This window comes from Ptychodera flava, chromosome 17 (genome assembly GCF_041260155.1).
Source record: "Ptychodera flava strain L36383 chromosome 17, AS_Pfla_20210202, whole genome shotgun sequence".
NCBI lineage: Eukaryota > Metazoa > Hemichordata > Enteropneusta > Ptychoderidae > Ptychodera > Ptychodera flava.
Window position 1 is genome coordinate 14,820,161 of NC_091944.1, and position 20,538 is coordinate 14,840,698.

Here is a 20,538-nt window from a genome sequence, read left to right on the forward strand (position 1 = left end):
ATTATCTTGATCGCGTCCATTTGTGCAGATTAAGTAATGGTGCAAATTAATGCTAAGGGCCTTATTAAACGTGTTGCCCCTGTGGTTGCCAAGGTGTGTTGAGATTTGTCCACAACGATCGCGTCCATTTGTGCTGATTAATGCAAATTTATGCTAATGATCTTATCAAATGTGTTGTCGGCCAGGCCGCCACCTTCCAGCTGCGTGCTCACAGTAAAAGATGGGGCCTGAAGTGAAAACAATTTTTCCTTGATATATCGGATAAAAACGATAATTATCGCTTTCTAAATAGCGTTCTAAGTTTAGAAAATAGCTGTAGTTTAGAGAGTCGGGTTGGAGTGGAAAAAGTTTTCAAGGATATATCGGATAAAAACGATAATTATCGCTTTCTAAATAGCGTTCTAAGTTTAGAAATTAGCTGTAGTTTAGAAAGTCGGAGTCAGTGGAAAGAATTTTTCAAGGATATATCGGATAAAAACGTTGATACACCATTTCTGTTGTCATCTGTATATTCCCTAGTGTTTCAAGGGGGAAAGTGTGAGCTTGTAGGAGCAGTCTTGTAGAACCTGGAAAATACTATCAGTTTTCCCCAGAAGCAAGTTCTAAAAGCCAAAGCTGAAATGTGACTTGTCCAATAGACCGACGAGATAGTACCCCCAAATTAATGCATTGGCCCTGTCAAAAGTGTTGCCGGCCAGGCTGCCATCTCCAGGCTGCGTGCTCACAGTGAAATGTGGAGTGCGTGAGATGAAGTCCCGCAAACTTTTCCAAGAATATGTCGGAAAAAAGGCTGATACAACGTTTCTGTTGTCATCTGTATATTCATAAGTGTTTTTATTAAAGTAAAAAGTGTGAGTATGTAGGAGTTTTCTTGTAGAACCCGGAAATACTACCAGTTTCCCCAAGAAGTAAGTTTTAAAATCCAAAGCTCAAATGAGCTTGTCCAATAAACCAAAATGGAACAATACTACCACAGTTCTAATGACCCAGGTGTGTTCAATTACGATCGCGCGCGTCAATTTGTGCTTCAAGTTAATGCTAATGAGGCATTGATAAGGCTATTAGCATTAATTTGCACCACAATGGACACGATTGTCGTGGAACTATCTGACCCTCTTCTTGTCTGTGTCTGAACACACCTTGGTCATGCGAATTGTGGCAGTATGGTTATTTACATTCGTCTTCACGTCACACATCTGGTTTATTTGTCATTAACACTAGCGGTGGCTATTTGACAGTCTTTGTTTTTGACGATCAAAGAATAAACATTCACAATTTTTTGTCATCGCTCACTCAGAGCCACATTTTACTTCATGACATTCAATTCTTGCCCGTTGCAATGGACAATTCAATGAGAGGACTGGTGCTTTTCTCGCGGGTTTATGGAAAAAATCACATTTGAGCTTTGGATTTGCCGCTTGGCAAAACTGATACAGTATTTTCCTGATTCTATCCGACATATCCTCGAACAAATTTTTTTCACTCAAGGCCCGACTTTCTAAACTTCAGCTAATTTCTAAACTTAGAACGCTATTTAGAAAGTGATAATTATCGTTTTTATCCGATATATCCTAGAACAAATTTTTTCAGCCAAGGTCCGACTTTCTAAACTTCAGCTAATTTCTAAACTTAGAACGCTATTTAGAAAGTGATAATTATCGTTTTTATCCGATATATCCTTGGAAGAATTTTTTCACCCAAGGCCCGACTTTCTAAACTTCAGCTAATTTCTAAACTTAGAACGCTATTTAGAAAGTGATAATTATCGTTTTTATCCGATATATCCTAGAACAAATTTTTTCACCCAAGGCCCGATTTTCTAAACTTCAGCTAATTTCTAAACTCAGAACGCTATTTAGAAAGTGATAATTATCGTTTTTATCCGATATATCCTTGGAAGAAATTTTTCACCCAAGGCCCGACTTTCTAAACTTCAGCTAATTTCTAAACTTAGAACGCTATTTAGAAAGTGATAATTATCGTTTTTATCCGATATATCCTAGAACAAATTTTTTCACCCAAGGCCCGATTTTCTAAACTTCAGCTAATTTCTAAACTCAGAACGCTATTTAGAAAGTGATAATTATCGTTTTTATCCGATATATCCTTGGAAAAAAATTTCAACCTAAGTCCCGACTTTCTAAACTTCAGCTAATTTCTAAACTTAGAACGCTATTTAGAAAGTGATAATTATCGTTTTTATCCGATATATCCTTGGAAAAATGTTTTCACCCGAGGCCCGATTTTCTAAACTTCAGCTAATTTCTAAACTTAGAACGCTATTTAGAAAGTGATAATTATCGTTTTTATCCGATATATCCTAGAACAAATTTTTTCACCCAAGGCCCGATTTTCTAAACTTCAGCTAATTTCTAAACTTAGAACGCTATTTAGAAAGTGATAATTATCGTTTTTATCCGATATATCCTTGGAAGAAATTTTCCACCCAAGGCCCGACTTTCTAAACTTCAGCTAATTTCTAAACTTAGAACGCTATTTAGAAAGTGATAATTATCGTTTTTATCCGATATATCCTTGGAAAAATGTTTTCACCCGAGGCCCGACTTTCTAAACTTCAGCTGATTTCTAAATTTAGAACGCTATTTAGAAAGCGATAATTATCGTTTCTGGCTAAACTTTCTAAGTTTAGATTTAGATTTAGACAATTCTAATTTAGCTTTCTAAACTTCAGCTAAACTTTCTAAAAACGATAAAAACACAATTCCGCACCTTAATGCAGTATGATCAGTACAAATCTAGGCTGACACATACGACAATGAATGGTGATTTTTGTTTATCTCGGCTTATCAATTTTTAATTGTAATAATTCAAATTGCCGTCACACTGTACCGGTATTTCAGTTATATTTTAGCTATACTGATTTCGCTGGTCTCACTCAGTGTAAGCATATAAATTTGTTTAAACTTGCTGTACAATGTGCAGGGCATGTTAATATACACTGCATGTCCAGTCAAATGTACATACAAGCTAATTGATGTTGACCAGTGAATTCTAGTCTGAACTTAAACACAATTGTAAACAATGAAAGTGCACACTTTACATATACAAACACTGTATTGATAGTCTAAACAGTACACTTTTCATGCTTAGGGGAGCATACGTGAGAAAAATAATAAAAACTTGCAGAAGCTGGCACTTGAATAAGTGAAATGGTTTGTTGTCCCCAACAATGTTACAAATATGCTATTTATAACCTCAGGGTGGATCATCTCTCTTAAAATAATTAATCTTACCCTACAAGGAAACACTGCTTGTGACAAATCAGCTAAGTTCTAGAGCTTATAGCATCAACTGACCGGAAGATCAGACATGAGATCATACGCTGCATATTACACAGCAATTAGCAAGAATTAACTGTGACGTAGTTGTGCGCAGGCTCAATATGGCTTACCCATACAGAACTGGTCAGCTATCGTATCTCGGAGCAAACTTGCATTCGTCATGATAAAATTAGAAAATGCAAAATGTAACCTTACCTTCCCAAGGCAGAGTTTGCAAAATATGACCCTCCCGAAAGGTCGATTTGTGAAAAACGTTACCTCCCCAAAGTCCTCTGGACCACATTCCTTCATTACAGCTGAAATTCGCATCAAATCAATTTGAGCTCTTCAACAATCTAGCAACTATGTGCAAAGAGCATCATTCTTGGAAAACAAGGGACTGCTAGCAAATGATTCCACAATAGAGGAAAGCCAAATTTCTCTGTTACACTTACCACAGAAATTCTCATCAGTACCATCGTAGCAATCCGAGATGCCATTGCAGACATTCCATGGATAAGCACACGTGGCATTTCTGCAAGTAAAGTCGTAGCATTGGAACACAGGTGGACGAATGTCTGTAAAATAATATAAATATTATATATCGTTAAGAAGGACATTGCATGGATAGAAACCTGAAGTTTTTTTTAAAAATGCTGCAGATTGTATGCGATGAATTCTCTGCAAAAAAATTGAGCTGATAATCCATTTGAAGTATACATTCTCTGAAAGCCCTACATAATGGCGAATACTGTGATTTGTATTTTGTGATCATGAACATCATCTGACAATCAATTTGCATACACCGTCTCAAAAATCAGAGTTTTTTCCTTCCCATTTATAAACAGTGCAGTGTTTCCATTTCAAAATTTGTGAGACAAAAAGGTGCTGTGCTAATTGTCTGCATGCCATTTTTTGAGGTTGTTGTTAGATTTCTATAATGACAACGACAATTTTCCGGCAGATGATTGATCCCTATTCTGACGCCTTTAACTGTCCATAACAAAAACACTGGGCAGATAAAGGAAATCTGGGAGAGTTTTTTCGAGTTCATTATGTTGAGTTTGTTATGTTCATTATGTTAATTATTGTTGATACTAATTTTGACCAGAAATACAGCAGCATTTATACAGATGAAGGAAAATCAGATTCTTGAGAAGATAGTCAATTTACTGTCACATGATACTTATGTCAACGATGATTTCAAAATACAAATCACAGCATCTGCAAAAAGTATAAGTAAATGGGGTTACGAGCTCAGTTTTTTTGCAAAGAATTTATTGTTTAGACTGGCTCTATACTTGTTCCCTACCCTTTAAAGGTTACACAGAGGTAAAGCAATGCTAGTCATTTCAGTATCTGAATGGCAATCAATTAAATATCACTTTTATTTCATAATGATCTATGATTAATATTATGATCAAAATGAATGACACCTTTCACTAATGGATGCCATAGAATATTTTTAAGAAATAATTGTAAAATACATTTTTGACACAAATTGCAAAAGCTCATTACGCAAATAGTCTAACAAAATGAGCTACTCTCTATCAGATATAATGCTATACTAGGGTGTATTTTTCTTGATATATTCCATTAATACTATAATGATAACAGATAACAAGATTAAGCCCTTCAACTCACATGCATGTGCTTTCGTTTCTAGATGCCAACCAGAGTCGGTAACAGAACCATCGGAATGCCACACTATATAGATTTCTTCCGCGATAGAGGTCCACTCCATGGATGGGCGATAGCCTGATAAGGTGGTTATCCGCGACGACGGGTCATCAAAATTAGAGCCTCGTCCAATGATGACATAATCACAGCAGCTTTCGGTACGGAATTCAAACAAAGTGATGGACAAGGTGTCATTGGGACGAGATGTCCTGATGTACCAAACACAGTGATCTAAATTGTTGTAACTCATCGGAAAGTTAGAAGAGTGCAGATCCACCATATCTCCAGATTGAACCGTGAGATGTCCACCGCATTTCCATCCTGTAAATTGCAATTTGAACCCGACTGTAAGCTTACAACAAACAGACGTATTTCAGACAAAAATGACAAGGAAGTATGAATTAAAGCACCATTTCGTAACGTGAACGCTATTGTGGTGAACGATTGCTCTCTATGTACAGTATATGTAAAACTGGAGTTGTAAAGAAATAGTACTCTTCCTTTTTGAGGTACGCTGACCGCATTAGACTAATACCTTTGTTAATTTCTAATTGGAAATCTGTATTTACATTGACAAAACAGGTTGTAAAGCAAGACCGATATGTGTCTTCAAAATAAAGCTGATGCTGACCCTATTGTGTTGTCACCTCAGTTTTCACTGTTCCTGCCATCCTAGTTCACATGTTTGCAATAGCTTGCTGTACTGGGTATTTCATTAAGGTAGTATGCACCTCCAATGTGAAAGACTTAAACTTTTGCCCTAACTTTCCTCAAGGAATCTTTCAATCATTCTCTTTCAAAATCAAGAATAAAAACAGGGGGTCACCATGCAAATTTTGATATTAGAGAAACAAATTACCCAAGATTTACCGATATTAGAAATTCAAAATGGCCGCCATACCTGTGTTAACTCTATGGAGAAAAATAAAAATTTTCAAATTTCATAAAACTAAGCCTGTGAAAAGTTTTCTTTCACCAAGAACTTTAAAATTAACCCCCACATGTGGTATATCAGAAGAGAATTGTAAAAGTTTGAGAGTCCGAATGTCTGTCCCCAAGGTGCGTTCTACCTAACAATAAATGCACACAGATAAATCAGGCATGGCACATATAAGGCATGCTCATCACACTCTGGTGATAATATAATACATAAAGTTAAACAACTAATACTGAGCAATGCTGCTGCCGTGTAACTATATTGACCATATTTCTGAGGGTCTGTGCTATATAACTGCTTGAACTTGGCATCAATACTGATCATCATTTAGGATTTGAGTGCTGTAGGGTACTTTGTAGGTATACAATTAATGACAGATATATTAATTTTTGTCAAGAATATTCATAATCATAAATTTATTAATAACAGGGTCTGTACTTCAACTGCGCAAATTTGGCATGGAAACTGATCATCATTCGAGTGCGGTAGGGTATTTTTGTAAGTATACAATAACGACAGAAATATTTGGTTTTTATCAACAGTATTCATAATCATATATTCATTTTTTTACACTCTTGCTATGACTGATAATGATTTGTGGCCCTGTGAAATTTCAGGGTAAAATTTTAGATTCAAGTGAATTTTGATTCTACCCCTAGAAGGACAAAGACAAATGGGCAAGTAATGTATTTAAAGCCCCAGTGCTGCTAACTTTTGATGATAATTTCACCATTTTTATTTTGAATGTGAACCATAATTCCTTGTTCTTCACCCCAAAGAATGTTGATATACACAGTATCCAGCTTGTCAACTCAGCCCCTATGATTGTAAAGTGCATTGCTACTGTTGAAAACTGACTTCTGGTCCGGACTAGAATTCAAAGGTAAACAATAACAATGCATTTTACAAATATAGACGCTAAGTTGACAAGCTGGATACTATGTATATCAACATTCTTTGGGGAGAAGAACAAGGAATTATGGTTCACATTAAAAAATAAAAATGGTGAAATTATCATCAAAAGTTAGCAGCACTGGGGCTTTAAATGTGTGAGAAAGTTGATTATTCGACATACCATATGACCCAAGAAGGAATTTTCCAACTGCAATTACTTCTAAAGCATAGCATAGCCAACAAACACTAATCGCTATTCATTCACTAGCTTTACGGTAGAATGCGCTTCTGGGACAGATATCTGGACTCTAAAACTTTTACAAATCTTTTCTGATCTATCTAATGAGGCATTTAATGAGGGGGTTCATTTTGAAGCTCTTTGAGTAAGAAAAAATTTCACCGTCTTGGGTCTTCAAAAATTGAAATTTGTATTTTCCTCATAGAGGATCTAGGAGCTAGATAGAGTTACCGTAAGGATGGTGGCTATTTTGAATTTCAAATACCAGTAAGAGTGAATAGGTTATTTGTTTCTCAGTACCTAATTTTGCATTGTGACTACCAATTTTTATTCTTGATTTGGTAAGATAATGATTCCAAGTTTTATTTCACTTCTGTGACATATATTATCTTACAGTAAAGTTCAGCTTACCACAGTCATTCTCGTCACTTCCATCTCCGCAATTCGGATGACCATCGCACACAAATGTATTATTCAAGCAATATCCATCATTACATCTGAACTGGTTTGAATAGCAGTTACCAAAATCCTGCCATAGTTCTGATAAAGGAGAAAAGTAAAATGTTTTGCATCTTTCCTCTTTCACCTCACTACTCTGCAAAAGCAACTATCTGATATGCCATAGTAAACTCTGACGATATTTAATCAAGTTGCCTTGTTTGCCAGAAAAATGTGTCATCATTCCATATATACCGGTATGCTTTTCCTTTCTCAAATCAGCCTAGCTATGTACATTGTATTGCACTCATATCGTACTGGGAGTCATTGACTGTGAAAATTTTTGCATAAAAATGCTTTGGCTAATGTGTAGCATCTCGGAAGCTGTTATCCAATTGGTTGGCTGAATCTTATTATTATCATTGAATTATGCACACGCTTTGCTGGAGATGCCACGTGCAATACTCACCACAAAATTGTCCACTGAAAGACTGCAGACAAGTGCATGAAAATCCTCCAACATGATCAATACAGGTGCCCAAATTAAAGCAGGGTTGCGATGCACATTCATCGATATCTGTAAGATACATACATACATAATAAAATAGTGACACAAATTTACTTCTTCAAGATATATTTCCCTAACAACTTGATCATGAATTGATCCAAAATGACTCACATGTAATCAGACTAAAAGTCTATTGGCTCTCTCATCCTAAGATTGTGAGCTGTTGCTTACAATTCTGTGATAAATTCATCCTCTCTCACTTATCTTATTTAGTATCATAATTATTATGAGAAATAGTTGACGCCATCAAAATATTCCCATGCATTTAAAATTTCATCAAGCTTTCTTGATGTAAACACACATGGCCTCGCTCTGTATACGTGACTTGTTCTCATAACTATGACTGCACTTCTAAATAGCAACATCAGTCACAGCCCCTCCGACTGGACCAACAGCTAGGAACATTTAAAATATCACAAGTGAACCTTCCGTGAGCAACTACTGCCCCTAAGGTAGTATACGCCTCGATATTTGAAGACTTAAACGTTTGATCAAATTTTCCTCAAGGAAATTAACTTTAAACCATTTCCTTTCAAAAAAGCCAAGGTCACCTTGCAAATTTTGGTATTCTTGAAGTTGAAACATATTACCCTAAATTTACTGATATTTGAAAATCAAAATGAACTCAAAACTGCCTGGATTCGAGTGGCAACCTCTTCGACCCCAGCATTCTCTCAACACATCTCTTGTCTTTTGTCAAAATTCAACAAGATGATCGAGAGTATTCAAGGCAACTGTAAACCTCCGAATTCATTATTTAGGTCAGTATTTTACTATTCTATCACTTGTTGAAAGTGATCATGTATTGGTGGAAACAGAAACAAATTCGATCACTGCGGGTAGGTATGGAAAAGCCATAGGGTAACGCTATCACGGCACAATATATTTTGTTCTCTTCACTCTTTTATCAGAATAAAGAATATTTTTGAAGTATTTTTCTGCACAGAACATACTACATATTTTATGTTGACCCTACATATTGCCATTCATAATATTCTTATATTCACTGTGTCAGTTTTCAAGTTGCTTGCTAGCACCTGATAGTTTACTAATCTCTTGACCCTAGTAGCAGACAGACTGACATATATGGTAAAGCCAATATTTGCATTACAAGTGTGAGTTGACTCACTTATGTGTATACCTTAAAGGCCAGGGACTTGATCCCCGGGATCAAGTTTGTTCTAGTCTGTAAAAGGATCATGGGGTGAAATAGCCTTTTGTTTTCCATTGAAATTGTAACCTAATAAATAGTTTTTTTGTAATCTAATAAATAGATTTCCATGTGAAACAATCTGACGCCAGCACAGGCCTTTAAAGTTTGTTTTTATATCAACTTATGAGCCACAAATGGTGTAAATAAGTGGCGTTCTCACTGCAACGTTTTCGGTGGCCCAGCACCACCCCTAATCCGATTCCGACTCAGAAAAGCAAATGAGAACAGTTCCCAACGCCCTGAGCCACTGTTAATTTAGGATCGAGTCGAGGGGTGGACCTGAGTCTGAGCTCAGACTTAACTTCGGCGCTTGGGTCTGTGTGAACGCATAGAAAATTAACAACGGCAAAAAACACCCCCACTCGGCGATGTTAGCCTTAGGGCACCTTTTTTCAGTTGCCGCTGTGAGTTCAATCATATATTAAAGGGAAAGCAGCTCCACACATCGCCTACCGGTATACTATATTTTTCGTTCTCTGTGTCCATGTTCGATTTTGCATGTTTGGCTATTGGTGTAGATAATAAGCCATGGCGAGACGTAGCCGTAATCTGGCTGTCAAATGACAGCGTGATCCTTTGACTCTACGTTTCGAAACAAATGTGTGGTCTCTTCTCCTCAGTCGCTTTTTGGCACTTGCTCTCCTCAGATATTTGTTGCACTGTTTGTGGCTTAAAGGTCTGGTGAAATGGTCCCGTTCATGTGACTGAATATCTTCCAGGGGGTCAATACTATTACACTCGCAACATAATTGCAACCTAAAAGTACGCGCAAGTGTTAATTTTTTTGATATTTCTATGCGCGGCTTTCATGGGGTCATTTTGCGACACTCAGGTCACGCCCGCAGCGGGGATCATGGTTGGCCGTCTGTGACGTCACAGGTGTGTTCATTTACATCGAATAGCGGTCCAACGCCGCCTTATCTCTGCCCGGTATCCGCTAACAAAACAGCCTCAGTGTTCGTACCCGGTGCTGCCCATTAGCCCACGTTCGTTCGCCAAAGCGAATCGAAATCCGAAGTGGCGAAAAAGATCGATCCTAATTCGCCACAGTGGCGAAACTGATTATTGTTTTAAAAATATGGTAAAATAAAGAAAAAACGTGGGTTTTTTAGTCTTTTGTTTAATCTGTGCTTCTCTCTCGGCGATTCACAAAAACTGTGTCTACTTCCGTATTATTGCGTTCTTTCCGTCGTACATATTTGCAATCGAGCCAAGTCTCGCGAGAGATTTGACGTCATTTAGTCTAGTGTACGACATGCAGAAATGGCTCTCGCGAGAATTGAAACTTGACAGGCGCAATCGAGCCCTCGCGATAAATTTGACGTAATTTTGTCTAGTGTACAGCTAGCCCTGCGTACGATGCTGTGTGTTCCGCTACAGCATAGACCTTAAAAACGGATCGCCCCGCTCACCACATTTAGCTGTAGCGGAACACACAGCATTTAATACATTTTTTACATTTTTTAAACGAAAGGTCTGCACGAAATACATTCTTTACATTTAATACATTTTTTACATTTATGTCACGAAACGTCTGCACGAAATACATTCTTTACATTTAATACATTTTTTACATTTTTTACACGAAAGGTCTGCACGAAACTCATTTTATGATCGGGACCGGGTCTAGATGGGCTTGCACGAAATACATTCTTTACATTTAATACATTTAATACATTTAATACATTTTTTACATTTTTTACACGAAAGGTCTGCACAAAATACATTCTTTACATTTAATACATTTTTTACATTTATGTCTTGAAATGTCTAAGCGAAATAACATTTTATGATCGGGTCCGGGTCTAGATGGGCTTGCACGAAATACATTCTTTACATTTAATACATTTCATACATTTTTTACACGAAAGGTCTGCACGAAATACATTCTTTACATTTAATACATTTTTTACATTTATGTCTTGAAAGGTCTGCACGAAATACATTCTTTGGTCGGGTCGGGTCTAGCTAGGCTTGCACGAAATACATTCTTTACATTTAATACATTTAATACATTTTTTACATTTTTTACACGAAAGGTCTGCACGAAATACATTCTTTACATTCAATACATTTTTTACATTTATGTCACGAAACGTCTGCACGAAATACATTCTTTACATTTAATACATTTTTTACATTTTTTACACGAAAGGTCTGCACGAAATACATTTTATGATCGGGACCGGGTCTAGATGGGCTGGCACGAAATACATTCTTTACATTTAATACATTTAATACATTTTTTACATTTTTTACACGAAAGGTCTGCACAAAATACATTCTTTACATTTAATACATTTTTTACATTTATGTCTTGAAATGTCTGCACGAACTTACATTTTATGATCGGGACCGGGTCTAAATGGGCTTGCACGAAATACATTCTTTACATTTAATACATTTAATACATTTTTTACATTTATGTCTTGAAAGGTCTGCACGAAATACATTCTTTGGTCGGGTCGGGTCTAGCTAGGCTTGCACGAAATACATTCTTTACATTTAATACATTTAATACATTTTTTACATTTTTTACACGAAAGGTCTGCACGAAATACATTCTTTACATTTAATACATGTTTTACATTTATGTCACGAAACGTCTGCACGAAATACATTCTTTACATTTAATACATTTTTTACATTTTTTACACGAAAGGTCTGCACGAAATACATTTTATGATCGGGACCGGGTCTAGATGGGCTTGCACGAAATACATTCTTTACATTTAATACATTTAATACATTTAATACATTTTTTACACGAAAGGTCTGCACGAAATACATTCTTTACATTTAATACATTTTTTACATTTATGTCACGAAAGGTCTGCACGAAATACATTCTTTGGTCGGGTCAGGTTTAGCTGGGCTTGCACGAATTATATTCTTTACATTTAATACATTTTTTACAATTAATACATTAATGACATGAAAGTTCCGCACGAAATACATCATAAGCTCGGGGCAGGTTGAACATGTGGCTTGTAAAAGTTCAAAATGGGCGAAAATTGTCCTAGCACAACGTACACTACCGCTGAGCGACGCTTAGAACAAGTTTGACACGACAAAGTGTTACATAATCTATTGTTATTCAGCACCCATTCACACCTATGGCCATGTCGAAGTCCAGATAGTTAAATCACGGCCCCTGAAAAATGTCTTACGTGCGGACATTTTTACGACAAAATGTAAAAATAGTACAGAATGCAGGCAAGGCCCACCTAAACTCACGATAAGGTCGGACCGTCCCTCCCAACCAAGTCCTGATAGTTTGTGCGGACATGTTATGAAAAAAGCTTTTAATGTAAAGAATGTAATTCGTGCAGACCTTTCATGTATAGAATGTATTAAATGTAAAGAATGTATTAAATGTAAATAATGTATTTCCTGCAAGCACAGCTAGACCCGACCGGACCTTAGAATGTATTTCGTGCAGACCTTTCACGACATAAATGTAAAAAATGTATTAAATGTAAAAAATGCATTTCGTGCAGACCTTTCATGTACTAAATATAAAAATGTAAAGAATGTATTAAATGTAAAAATGCATTTCGTGCAAAACAGGCGCAAACTCCCGATGATGTACGATAACTCCCGAGGAAGGCCCGAGAGTTCGGTGTATTTCGTACGGACATTTGTTGAAAAAATGTATTCAATGTAAAGAATGTATTTCGTGCAGACCTTTAATGTAATAAATGTAAAAAATGTATTAAGTGTAAAGAATGTATTTCGTGCAGACCTTTAATGTAATAAATGTAAAAAATGTATTAAATGCAAAGAATGTATTTCGTGCAAGCCAAGCTAAACCCAGCTAGACCCGACCTTTCGTGACATAAATGTAAAGAATGTATTTCGTACAGACCTTTCGTGTAAAAAATGTAAAAAATGTATTAAATGTAAAGAATGTTTTTCGTGCAGTCCTTTCTTGACATAAATGTAAAAAATGTATTAAATGTAAAGAATGTATTTCGTGCAGACCTTTCATGTAAAGAATGTATTAAATGTAAAGAATGTATTTCGTGCAGACCCTTAATGTAATAAATGTAAAAAATGTATTAAATGTAAAGAATGTATTTCGTGCAGACCTTTCATGTAATAAATGTATTAAATGTAAAGAATGTATTTCGTGCATGGATAAATGTAAAAAATGTAAAACGTGCAGAATTCTTGACTACTGGCCATGGATGGTTTGACGGTGCTTTTGCCCCTCCTTAAAGTGTGATAAAAGTCAAAATCAGCCCGTGAAAGGCAGGAATCCCATCTGAAACCACCAAAGCAGAACATAGACCCACAACTAGTGAAATTATTGATATTTTCATCTTGTATGAAGATGCCTTCTGTCAGCCAAATTTTATCAAGTCATCGTGAAATATTCTGAATCGCACGTATTTTTTTAAGCATGATCATGTGTGTTGATGAAACTTTTACCCCTCAATCCTGAATGCATAAGCAATTAAAGGCCTGCGTTGGCATATTGCCTCATCAGATTACCCACCAGATTACAATTTCGATGGAAAACAAAAGGCTATCACACCTCCATTAAATCCTCTTACAGACTAGAACAAAGGCAATCCCTGGGATCGCGAACAGTGCCTTTCAGGTCTATAAAACGTCTCAAAAGTCAACATTTTATCAACACTGTGACCTATCTCTTTGGTTGTTTCTTATCTCTTTTTCTCTTATCACGGTCCCTCTATAGTAGGAACCGTGCTCCAATGGAGCCCCGCCCCTCCCCCAGTTTGACTTTCTATCCATTATTTGAACGTATTGGCGAAGTGTGCCTCATTGATGGTTCAACCACAGGGCATGGCAAGAATTATTAGTGTAGAAGTTATGAATATGATCAATAAATGTCTTGTATTAAACTTCTTTTCATTATACAGGCCTTACCTGTGTCTGGTGTGTGCCTATTACTTTACCCTAGCTATCTGTGTATAGTATTTCAAAGAAAACAGTCTATATCTGTTAATTGCCCTCCCTAATCCCCTTCATTAATTTGTTCTGCTGATCACTGGGGGGGGGGCTTATCGCCCTGACCAAATACCTCATTAGCAGCACGTCTACTACCTTATGAGCTGCTAACGAAGTATTTTGTCAGGGCGATATGCCCCTAGCTGCGTCAGTGATCGGCAGAACAAACTAATGAAGGGGATAAGGGAGGGCAATTAACAGTTATAGACTGTTTTCTTTGAAATACTATACACAGATAGCTAGGGTAAAGTAATAGGCACACACCAAACACAGGTAAGGCTTGTGAAAAATAGTTTAATACAAGACATTTATTGATCATATTCATAACTTCTACACTAATAATTCTTGCCATGCCCTGTGGTTCAACCGACCCTCATCAAGCCAGGAATTAGCCCTGGCCCTGCACAATGCGATGTTTGTTCCCAGCGTTATTCGACATGATGTGGTGGCGCCGTAGCTGCAAAATTGTAGCGCTATGGTGATCACGAGGCGGTCGGTGATTTTTGGTTTTTGCAAAGTTCGCTCACCAGTAGCGCTACAATGCCGATGGCACTGTAGAGGTGAAAATAAGCGCACCCCATTGGACAAGGCGTGTTGATGTAACTACCAACTTCCGGTAAGGGCGGCTCCGAGAAACACCGATGCCCAACGCACGCCCAATGTTTATGGAACGCCATCGACGTGTTTGAACAAAGTCCAAACCCCATAAACGACAAGGTTAATGTAGTATAGTGTTGAGTCTTCAGTTGTGATAAATCGGTACGGCCAAATGCAGTAAACATGTAGCATTTCACATCAACACGCCTAGTCCAGTGGGGTGCGCTTATTTTCACCTCTACAGGGCCATCGGCATTGTAGCGCTACTGGTTAGCTGCAAAATTGTAGCTCTACGGTGAGGCGGTCGGTGAGTTTGGGTTTTAGCGACCTCGCTCACCAGTAGAGCTACAATGCCGAAGGCCCTGTAGCATACAAAATAAGCGCGCCACACATGGCGCGGCATTTTCATGTAAAATCCCACATATTTACTGCATTTGGTCGTACCGATTTATCACTACTGAAGACTAAACACTATACTACACTAACCTTGTCGTTTATGAAGAAATGTTTTTGGAACGCGATCGACGTATTTGAACAAATACCAAACCCCATACACGACAAGGTTAGTGTAGTATAGTGTTTAATCTTCAGTAGTGATAAATCAGTATAACCAAATGCAGTAAATATGCCGTGCCATGTGCAGCGTGCTTATTTTGTATGCTTCAGGGCCTTCGGTATTGTAGCTCTACTGGTGAGCGAGGTCGCAAAAACCCAAACTCACCGACCGCCTCACCGTAGAGCTACAATTTTGCAGCTACGCTACTGGTGAGCGAAGTCGCAAAAACCAAAAATCACAGACCGCCTCACCGTATAGCGCTACAATTTTGCAGCTAGGTGGCACAGGTAACACACAGCACGGTACGCACCGATGGCATAGGCACTTGACACGTCGCTTCGCGATCGATACTGATTCACAGTAGACAGAGCTTTTCTCTCTGTACTCTACTGTGAATCAGTAAAGATCGCGAAGCAACGTGTCAAGTGCGGTGCGTACCGTGCCGTGTGTTTCCAGCGCCACCACATCATCACTGAGGGTACGCAGGGTTACTGTTAGCCAGGAGTGTACAAATTGTTCATATTCGTATCACATGTTCCTTTTGTCTTTCATCAGAGCAAAATGTACGGAAAGGTTCAATTTAATTTACAAAACAATACCTTGTTCGCAGCTGCTTCCTGTATAACCCGGTGGACAAGCACAAACAATCTCTTCTTGTTTTGGTGTCCATGTTGTAGCAATTTCCGGTTCAGGCTCCGGTTCCACTTCAGATTCAGCTTCCGGCTCCGGTTCCACTTCCGATTCAGCTTCCGGTTCTGCACTGGGTTCAATCTCCGGTTCAGGTTCAGATTCTGGGACTCCTGGGTAGTAGTTCGAGTAGATACAGGTGCCTCCATTCAAGCAAGTACCTTGGGCGCACTCTGAGAACAATGGAACAGTCTCAGTAGTGAACATTAACACTACTAGTCGCATGTGTTTAAAACAAACATTTAGCCGTTGACATTGCCGGTAACACACAGCCCTGCTTGGCAGAGCCCCGGCAGAGCATTGTACCAAAATAGTATTAGGGGTGGACCATTTGATATCCTGGGGGGGGGGCTTGGAAGATTGGTGGAGAGCCATTATTTTTTTTCCCACGTGCTTCACCATGAATTATTTTTTTTCTACAGGGCATATGCTGGCAACTTTTTTTTTTCACTTTCCTTCTTCGAGATATATTTTTTTTTTACCAAATTTCGGTGCAATGTTTGTTTGCTTGGTTTTTCACACCCAGTAACAAGATGCTGTTCTATCGCACACAGACTATATTCAAGAAACTAAATAAAGATATGTAAATACATGTACATTTTTATTCACTTTACAAAAACATATTTGTAAAATCATGTACATTTATGGCATTTACTTGTTATTGTTGTCCTTACATTGAAAGTAGTTGGGTGATTTAAGAAAGTAGACGGGTGGACTGCGAGGGAGCGAAGCGACTGAGTGGCGAGTGAGAGTAGCGAACGAGGGAGGGGGGGGAGAGCGCGAGAGGGGGGTGTCCCCCCTCTCGCAAGGCGAAAAATGAAATTTTGGAGTGGAAATGGTTTTCTCTGGTGGCATCTGAGATGACATTTACTGACTGAAACAGTACTTTTGTTGTGTGTCTTAGACGTGGCTCACATACAACAAACAAACAAACATGATTTTGTTTTGTTTGTATTATTTATGACACACTTATGGTTTTATTTGCAGTGAAGATGTAACATTTAATCTTAAATCACCTGCTGTCTGCTCATTTCATTGCCCATTTCCCATTCTTCATTACCACATAGTAGTTTCCCCAAAACCATCAAACTCATTCAATTCTAATCAAAACACATTCGCTTTTGTTAAGAAAAACATTGGTAAGATAATTCACTATAACAGTGTTCGCATTTACGAATAAAACATGCGTATATAGAAAACTCATAACAATGAAAAAATGTGTAGAGAGTCGATCCAATGCGTAATAATATTACGCATTGGATTGAGTCTCTACGCATTTTTATCACAACTGGAAGTTGTGATATAGAGGTGGTTTCAACCGGTGTTTGATGTCGTCCATTTCCGTAAACGACAAAAAGTCAAAAACTGCTGAACAGACTGCGTTGATATTTGATACCGATACATAGACTGGTTCCAAGGTTCCAATTCCGAAAAATGGAGCCAAACGGAGCGCTGGTTAGATAGTTTTGGGAAATTTCTAACCCCCCTTTTTATCTAATTGATTTTAGGGGTCTTTCATATATGTAGTTTTGGAATGTACACCAATCCTGGATTGTGGACTGTTTTATGAGTTGTTGAACAGAAATGAGGTTTTGATGAATGTTACAAATATGCAGGATGGCTGATTCAAAGTATCAGAGATTTTCATGTGCTTTTGGTAATAAAAGTGATAAAAAACAACATATTTAATGTTTTAGATTTCTCACATTTGTTATGACCCTTAACATTACAGACTTGATGACATAACTAGCTGCTGGACCTGTTTACTGGCGCATTGATTTAAAGACAAAGATCTTTTTATTTTGTAATAAGGACGTGTGATTTCGTAAAACATAGTCTATTAGCCTGGAAATGTGATTTTTGCGAATATTGCTTACCCCACTGACAAACAGTGTGGTTTGAAAATGGCTGGAATTCGCTACTTCGGGACTTTGTTTTCTGTGTGCATTTACTGACAAACTCCAAACCCGCAGCACCTACCCATTCAGTATTTCATGTACAGGTGTACCCAGAGATAGAGTAGTTTCACAATGTGCCAGTTGTGATCAAGTGCCATTGGCGCTATTTTTTCATTGTTATGAGTTTTCTATGCGCAAACGATAATAGTAAAATGTTTGCAGGCTGTCTCTCTTCTTGTGGTATTTTGACAAAATCCTTACATTCAGATTTACACATTTCTGGAAAACACTGGTGAGCAATTTCAATTTCAGCATACTTCCTCTAATCAGAAGGTCATGTATACTGTACAATTGTTCATATTCAGTTATTGTTCCTCAAGCTTGAAACGGTTTATGCTTTATAAAACTCTAGAGCTACTGCTTGATTTTTATTGATGCTGCAGTGTGCATCGAACAATTGCCAAGATTTTTTTTTCCGAGTCGCAATGGTCCATAATTGTTTTTCCATCAGCCACCTAAAGCCAGATTTTTTTTTTCGAGCAACTCCACCTGGCATCTTTTTTTTCCCCCAAATCTTCCAAGCCCCCCCCCCCCCAGGATATCAAATGGTCCACCCCTTAGTAAAGCTTACCCAACTCTAGTATGCGCAGAGCTACTTTTAGTAATGCTTTCAATGTTAATATTATTTATTTATCTATTTATTATTCATATATTTGTTTGTTTGTTTGTTTGTTTGTGTTTGTTTGTTTGTTTGTTTGTTTGTTTGTTTCAAGGAAGACCAAAGGGGAACAATTACATTTACAGGTTCCATAAATTATGAATAAAAATACATAAAGTACAATAAAACGATAAAACGATAAGCAACACACAGACGACTAAAAATATAAAACCATTAAAAAGTATATGCAAATGTAAGAACGACATTCTGACCAGGCGTCTGAAACTTCGATGACATGAGGTAACATCAGTGGAGGGGCTGGAAATGGAGAAATCCACGTCTTTGAAGAGCCGAGCATTTAAAAAATATTGAGTTTACCAACTGAAAGTGTCAAACAATGTGAGTTCTTGTAGTTCTCTGAGGAACATTAAAATTAATACGAAAAAATAATTTGGGGACAATCATACATGCTATCGACACATTTGTATAAAAATATTGTATCTAAAATCGTCTCCGATGATAAAGACTAAAGAGGCGAAAGGTTGACCGGTTGGCACAATTTTTCATAATTATTTCGGTTGTAAGACTGCTTTGTTCTGAAACAAACGAATTTAATGAATTTCATTTGCACTCGCTCTATTCTGTCCCGTTGTTGTTTTTGCCAAGGAGCCAACATACTTCTTATATAAGCTATGTACAGTGAATTGAGGGAGTTGATGTCAGAAAATGTATTACAACTCCGCAAAAACCAAGCATGCGAAAAGCTTTACCGATAATAAACGAGACATGCGCAGAAAACTCAAATCGCTTGAAAAGATTTAATACCCCAAAGTCTTAATTTTAACAACTCGTTCTAGATGGGTATTATTAAGTAGTGAACGGATAGGGTTCCTCTGTGTAATAAAAGAGATGACTGAATATTTAGTGTCATTTAAAGTTATTTTCCAAGTTAAACACCACTCATTTAGTCGTGTAGTATTCTCTTGTAACAGCGTGCGCAGTTTTCCCTTGAATTAATTATTTTGTAAATTATGGCATCATTAGTGTACAAAGAACATAAAGAATGTCTACACACTGAACCCATATCATTAATAAAAATTACAAAGAGCAAGGGACCCAGTAGTGACCCCTGGGGAACACCAGAAGTTACCGGGCTCCATGACGACAAACACCCATCCACGTAACCCGTTGAAATCTATTGGTCAATGGGCGTTCATTGTGTCAGTAGAAACCGCGTATGTATGATATGTGTGTGTGTGTGTGTGTGTGTGTGTGTGTGTGTGTGTGTGTGCCATCCATACAAAAGTCGTCCTTTCTTCCTCCTTACATATAACATATGTGGTATAAAATGATAAATGTTGAAGTTGAAAATGCAGTTTTATTTCAGAAGGTATGTTAGTGTTTATTTCAGTATTCCTCAGAGGTCAAAGTATCGTAGGCCTACACTGGTTAAACATCAGTTACAAAGTAAGCTAATTTGACTACATCAAATTAAGGATTTTAAAGCGAATTTGGAATTGCATTTGTGTTATATTTGCATAGTAGTTTAGTTGTAAACCATGAGGGACATCTTTCAAAATTCATACAATGGACGGTTATTCATGTTGTCCGAGATTTAACGAGATCCTACGTGGACGTGATATCTAAAACAACATTGTCTCGCTAGGCAATTTCATTGCCAACCAGAACACCATGAACACACACATTTCAAACGTTTACAAGAAATATTAATATACATACATTACCAATATACAATATACATATTAATATACATACATGATTACACCGTCAGGAAAAATCCAATTTGCATCATGTTATTGGCAACAGATTAATTTGCATATTGAATGTGGACGTCCAAGACAATATCGCGTTCAGAGGTACAGAATATGCTAATTTTTGAAAGGGAGAAAGTGAAA

At 37.4% G+C, this 20,538-nt stretch overlaps 1 protein-coding gene across 6 annotated transcripts in view; it reads right to left on the minus strand.

Moving 5' to 3' along the window:
- The window catches only part of LOC139115543 (uncharacterized), a 125,273-nt gene that overhangs the window by 79,802 nt on the left and 24,933 nt on the right, over window positions 1-20,538 (minus strand). For all 6 annotated transcript variants that reach the window (XM_070677735.1, XM_070677733.1, XM_070677732.1 and 3 more), the window contains exons 12-16: window positions 15,979-16,239; window positions 7,938-8,045; window positions 7,442-7,570; window positions 4,926-5,282; window positions 3,737-3,859 (exon numbers count right to left, since the gene is read on the minus strand). In XM_070677735.1, coding sequence (XP_070533836.1) covers window positions 3,737-3,859; window positions 4,926-5,282; window positions 7,442-7,570; window positions 7,938-8,045; window positions 15,979-16,239 — 978 coding nt within the window. The remainder of the gene's footprint in view (window positions 1-3,736; window positions 3,860-4,925; window positions 5,283-7,441; window positions 7,571-7,937; window positions 8,046-15,978; window positions 16,240-20,538) is intronic.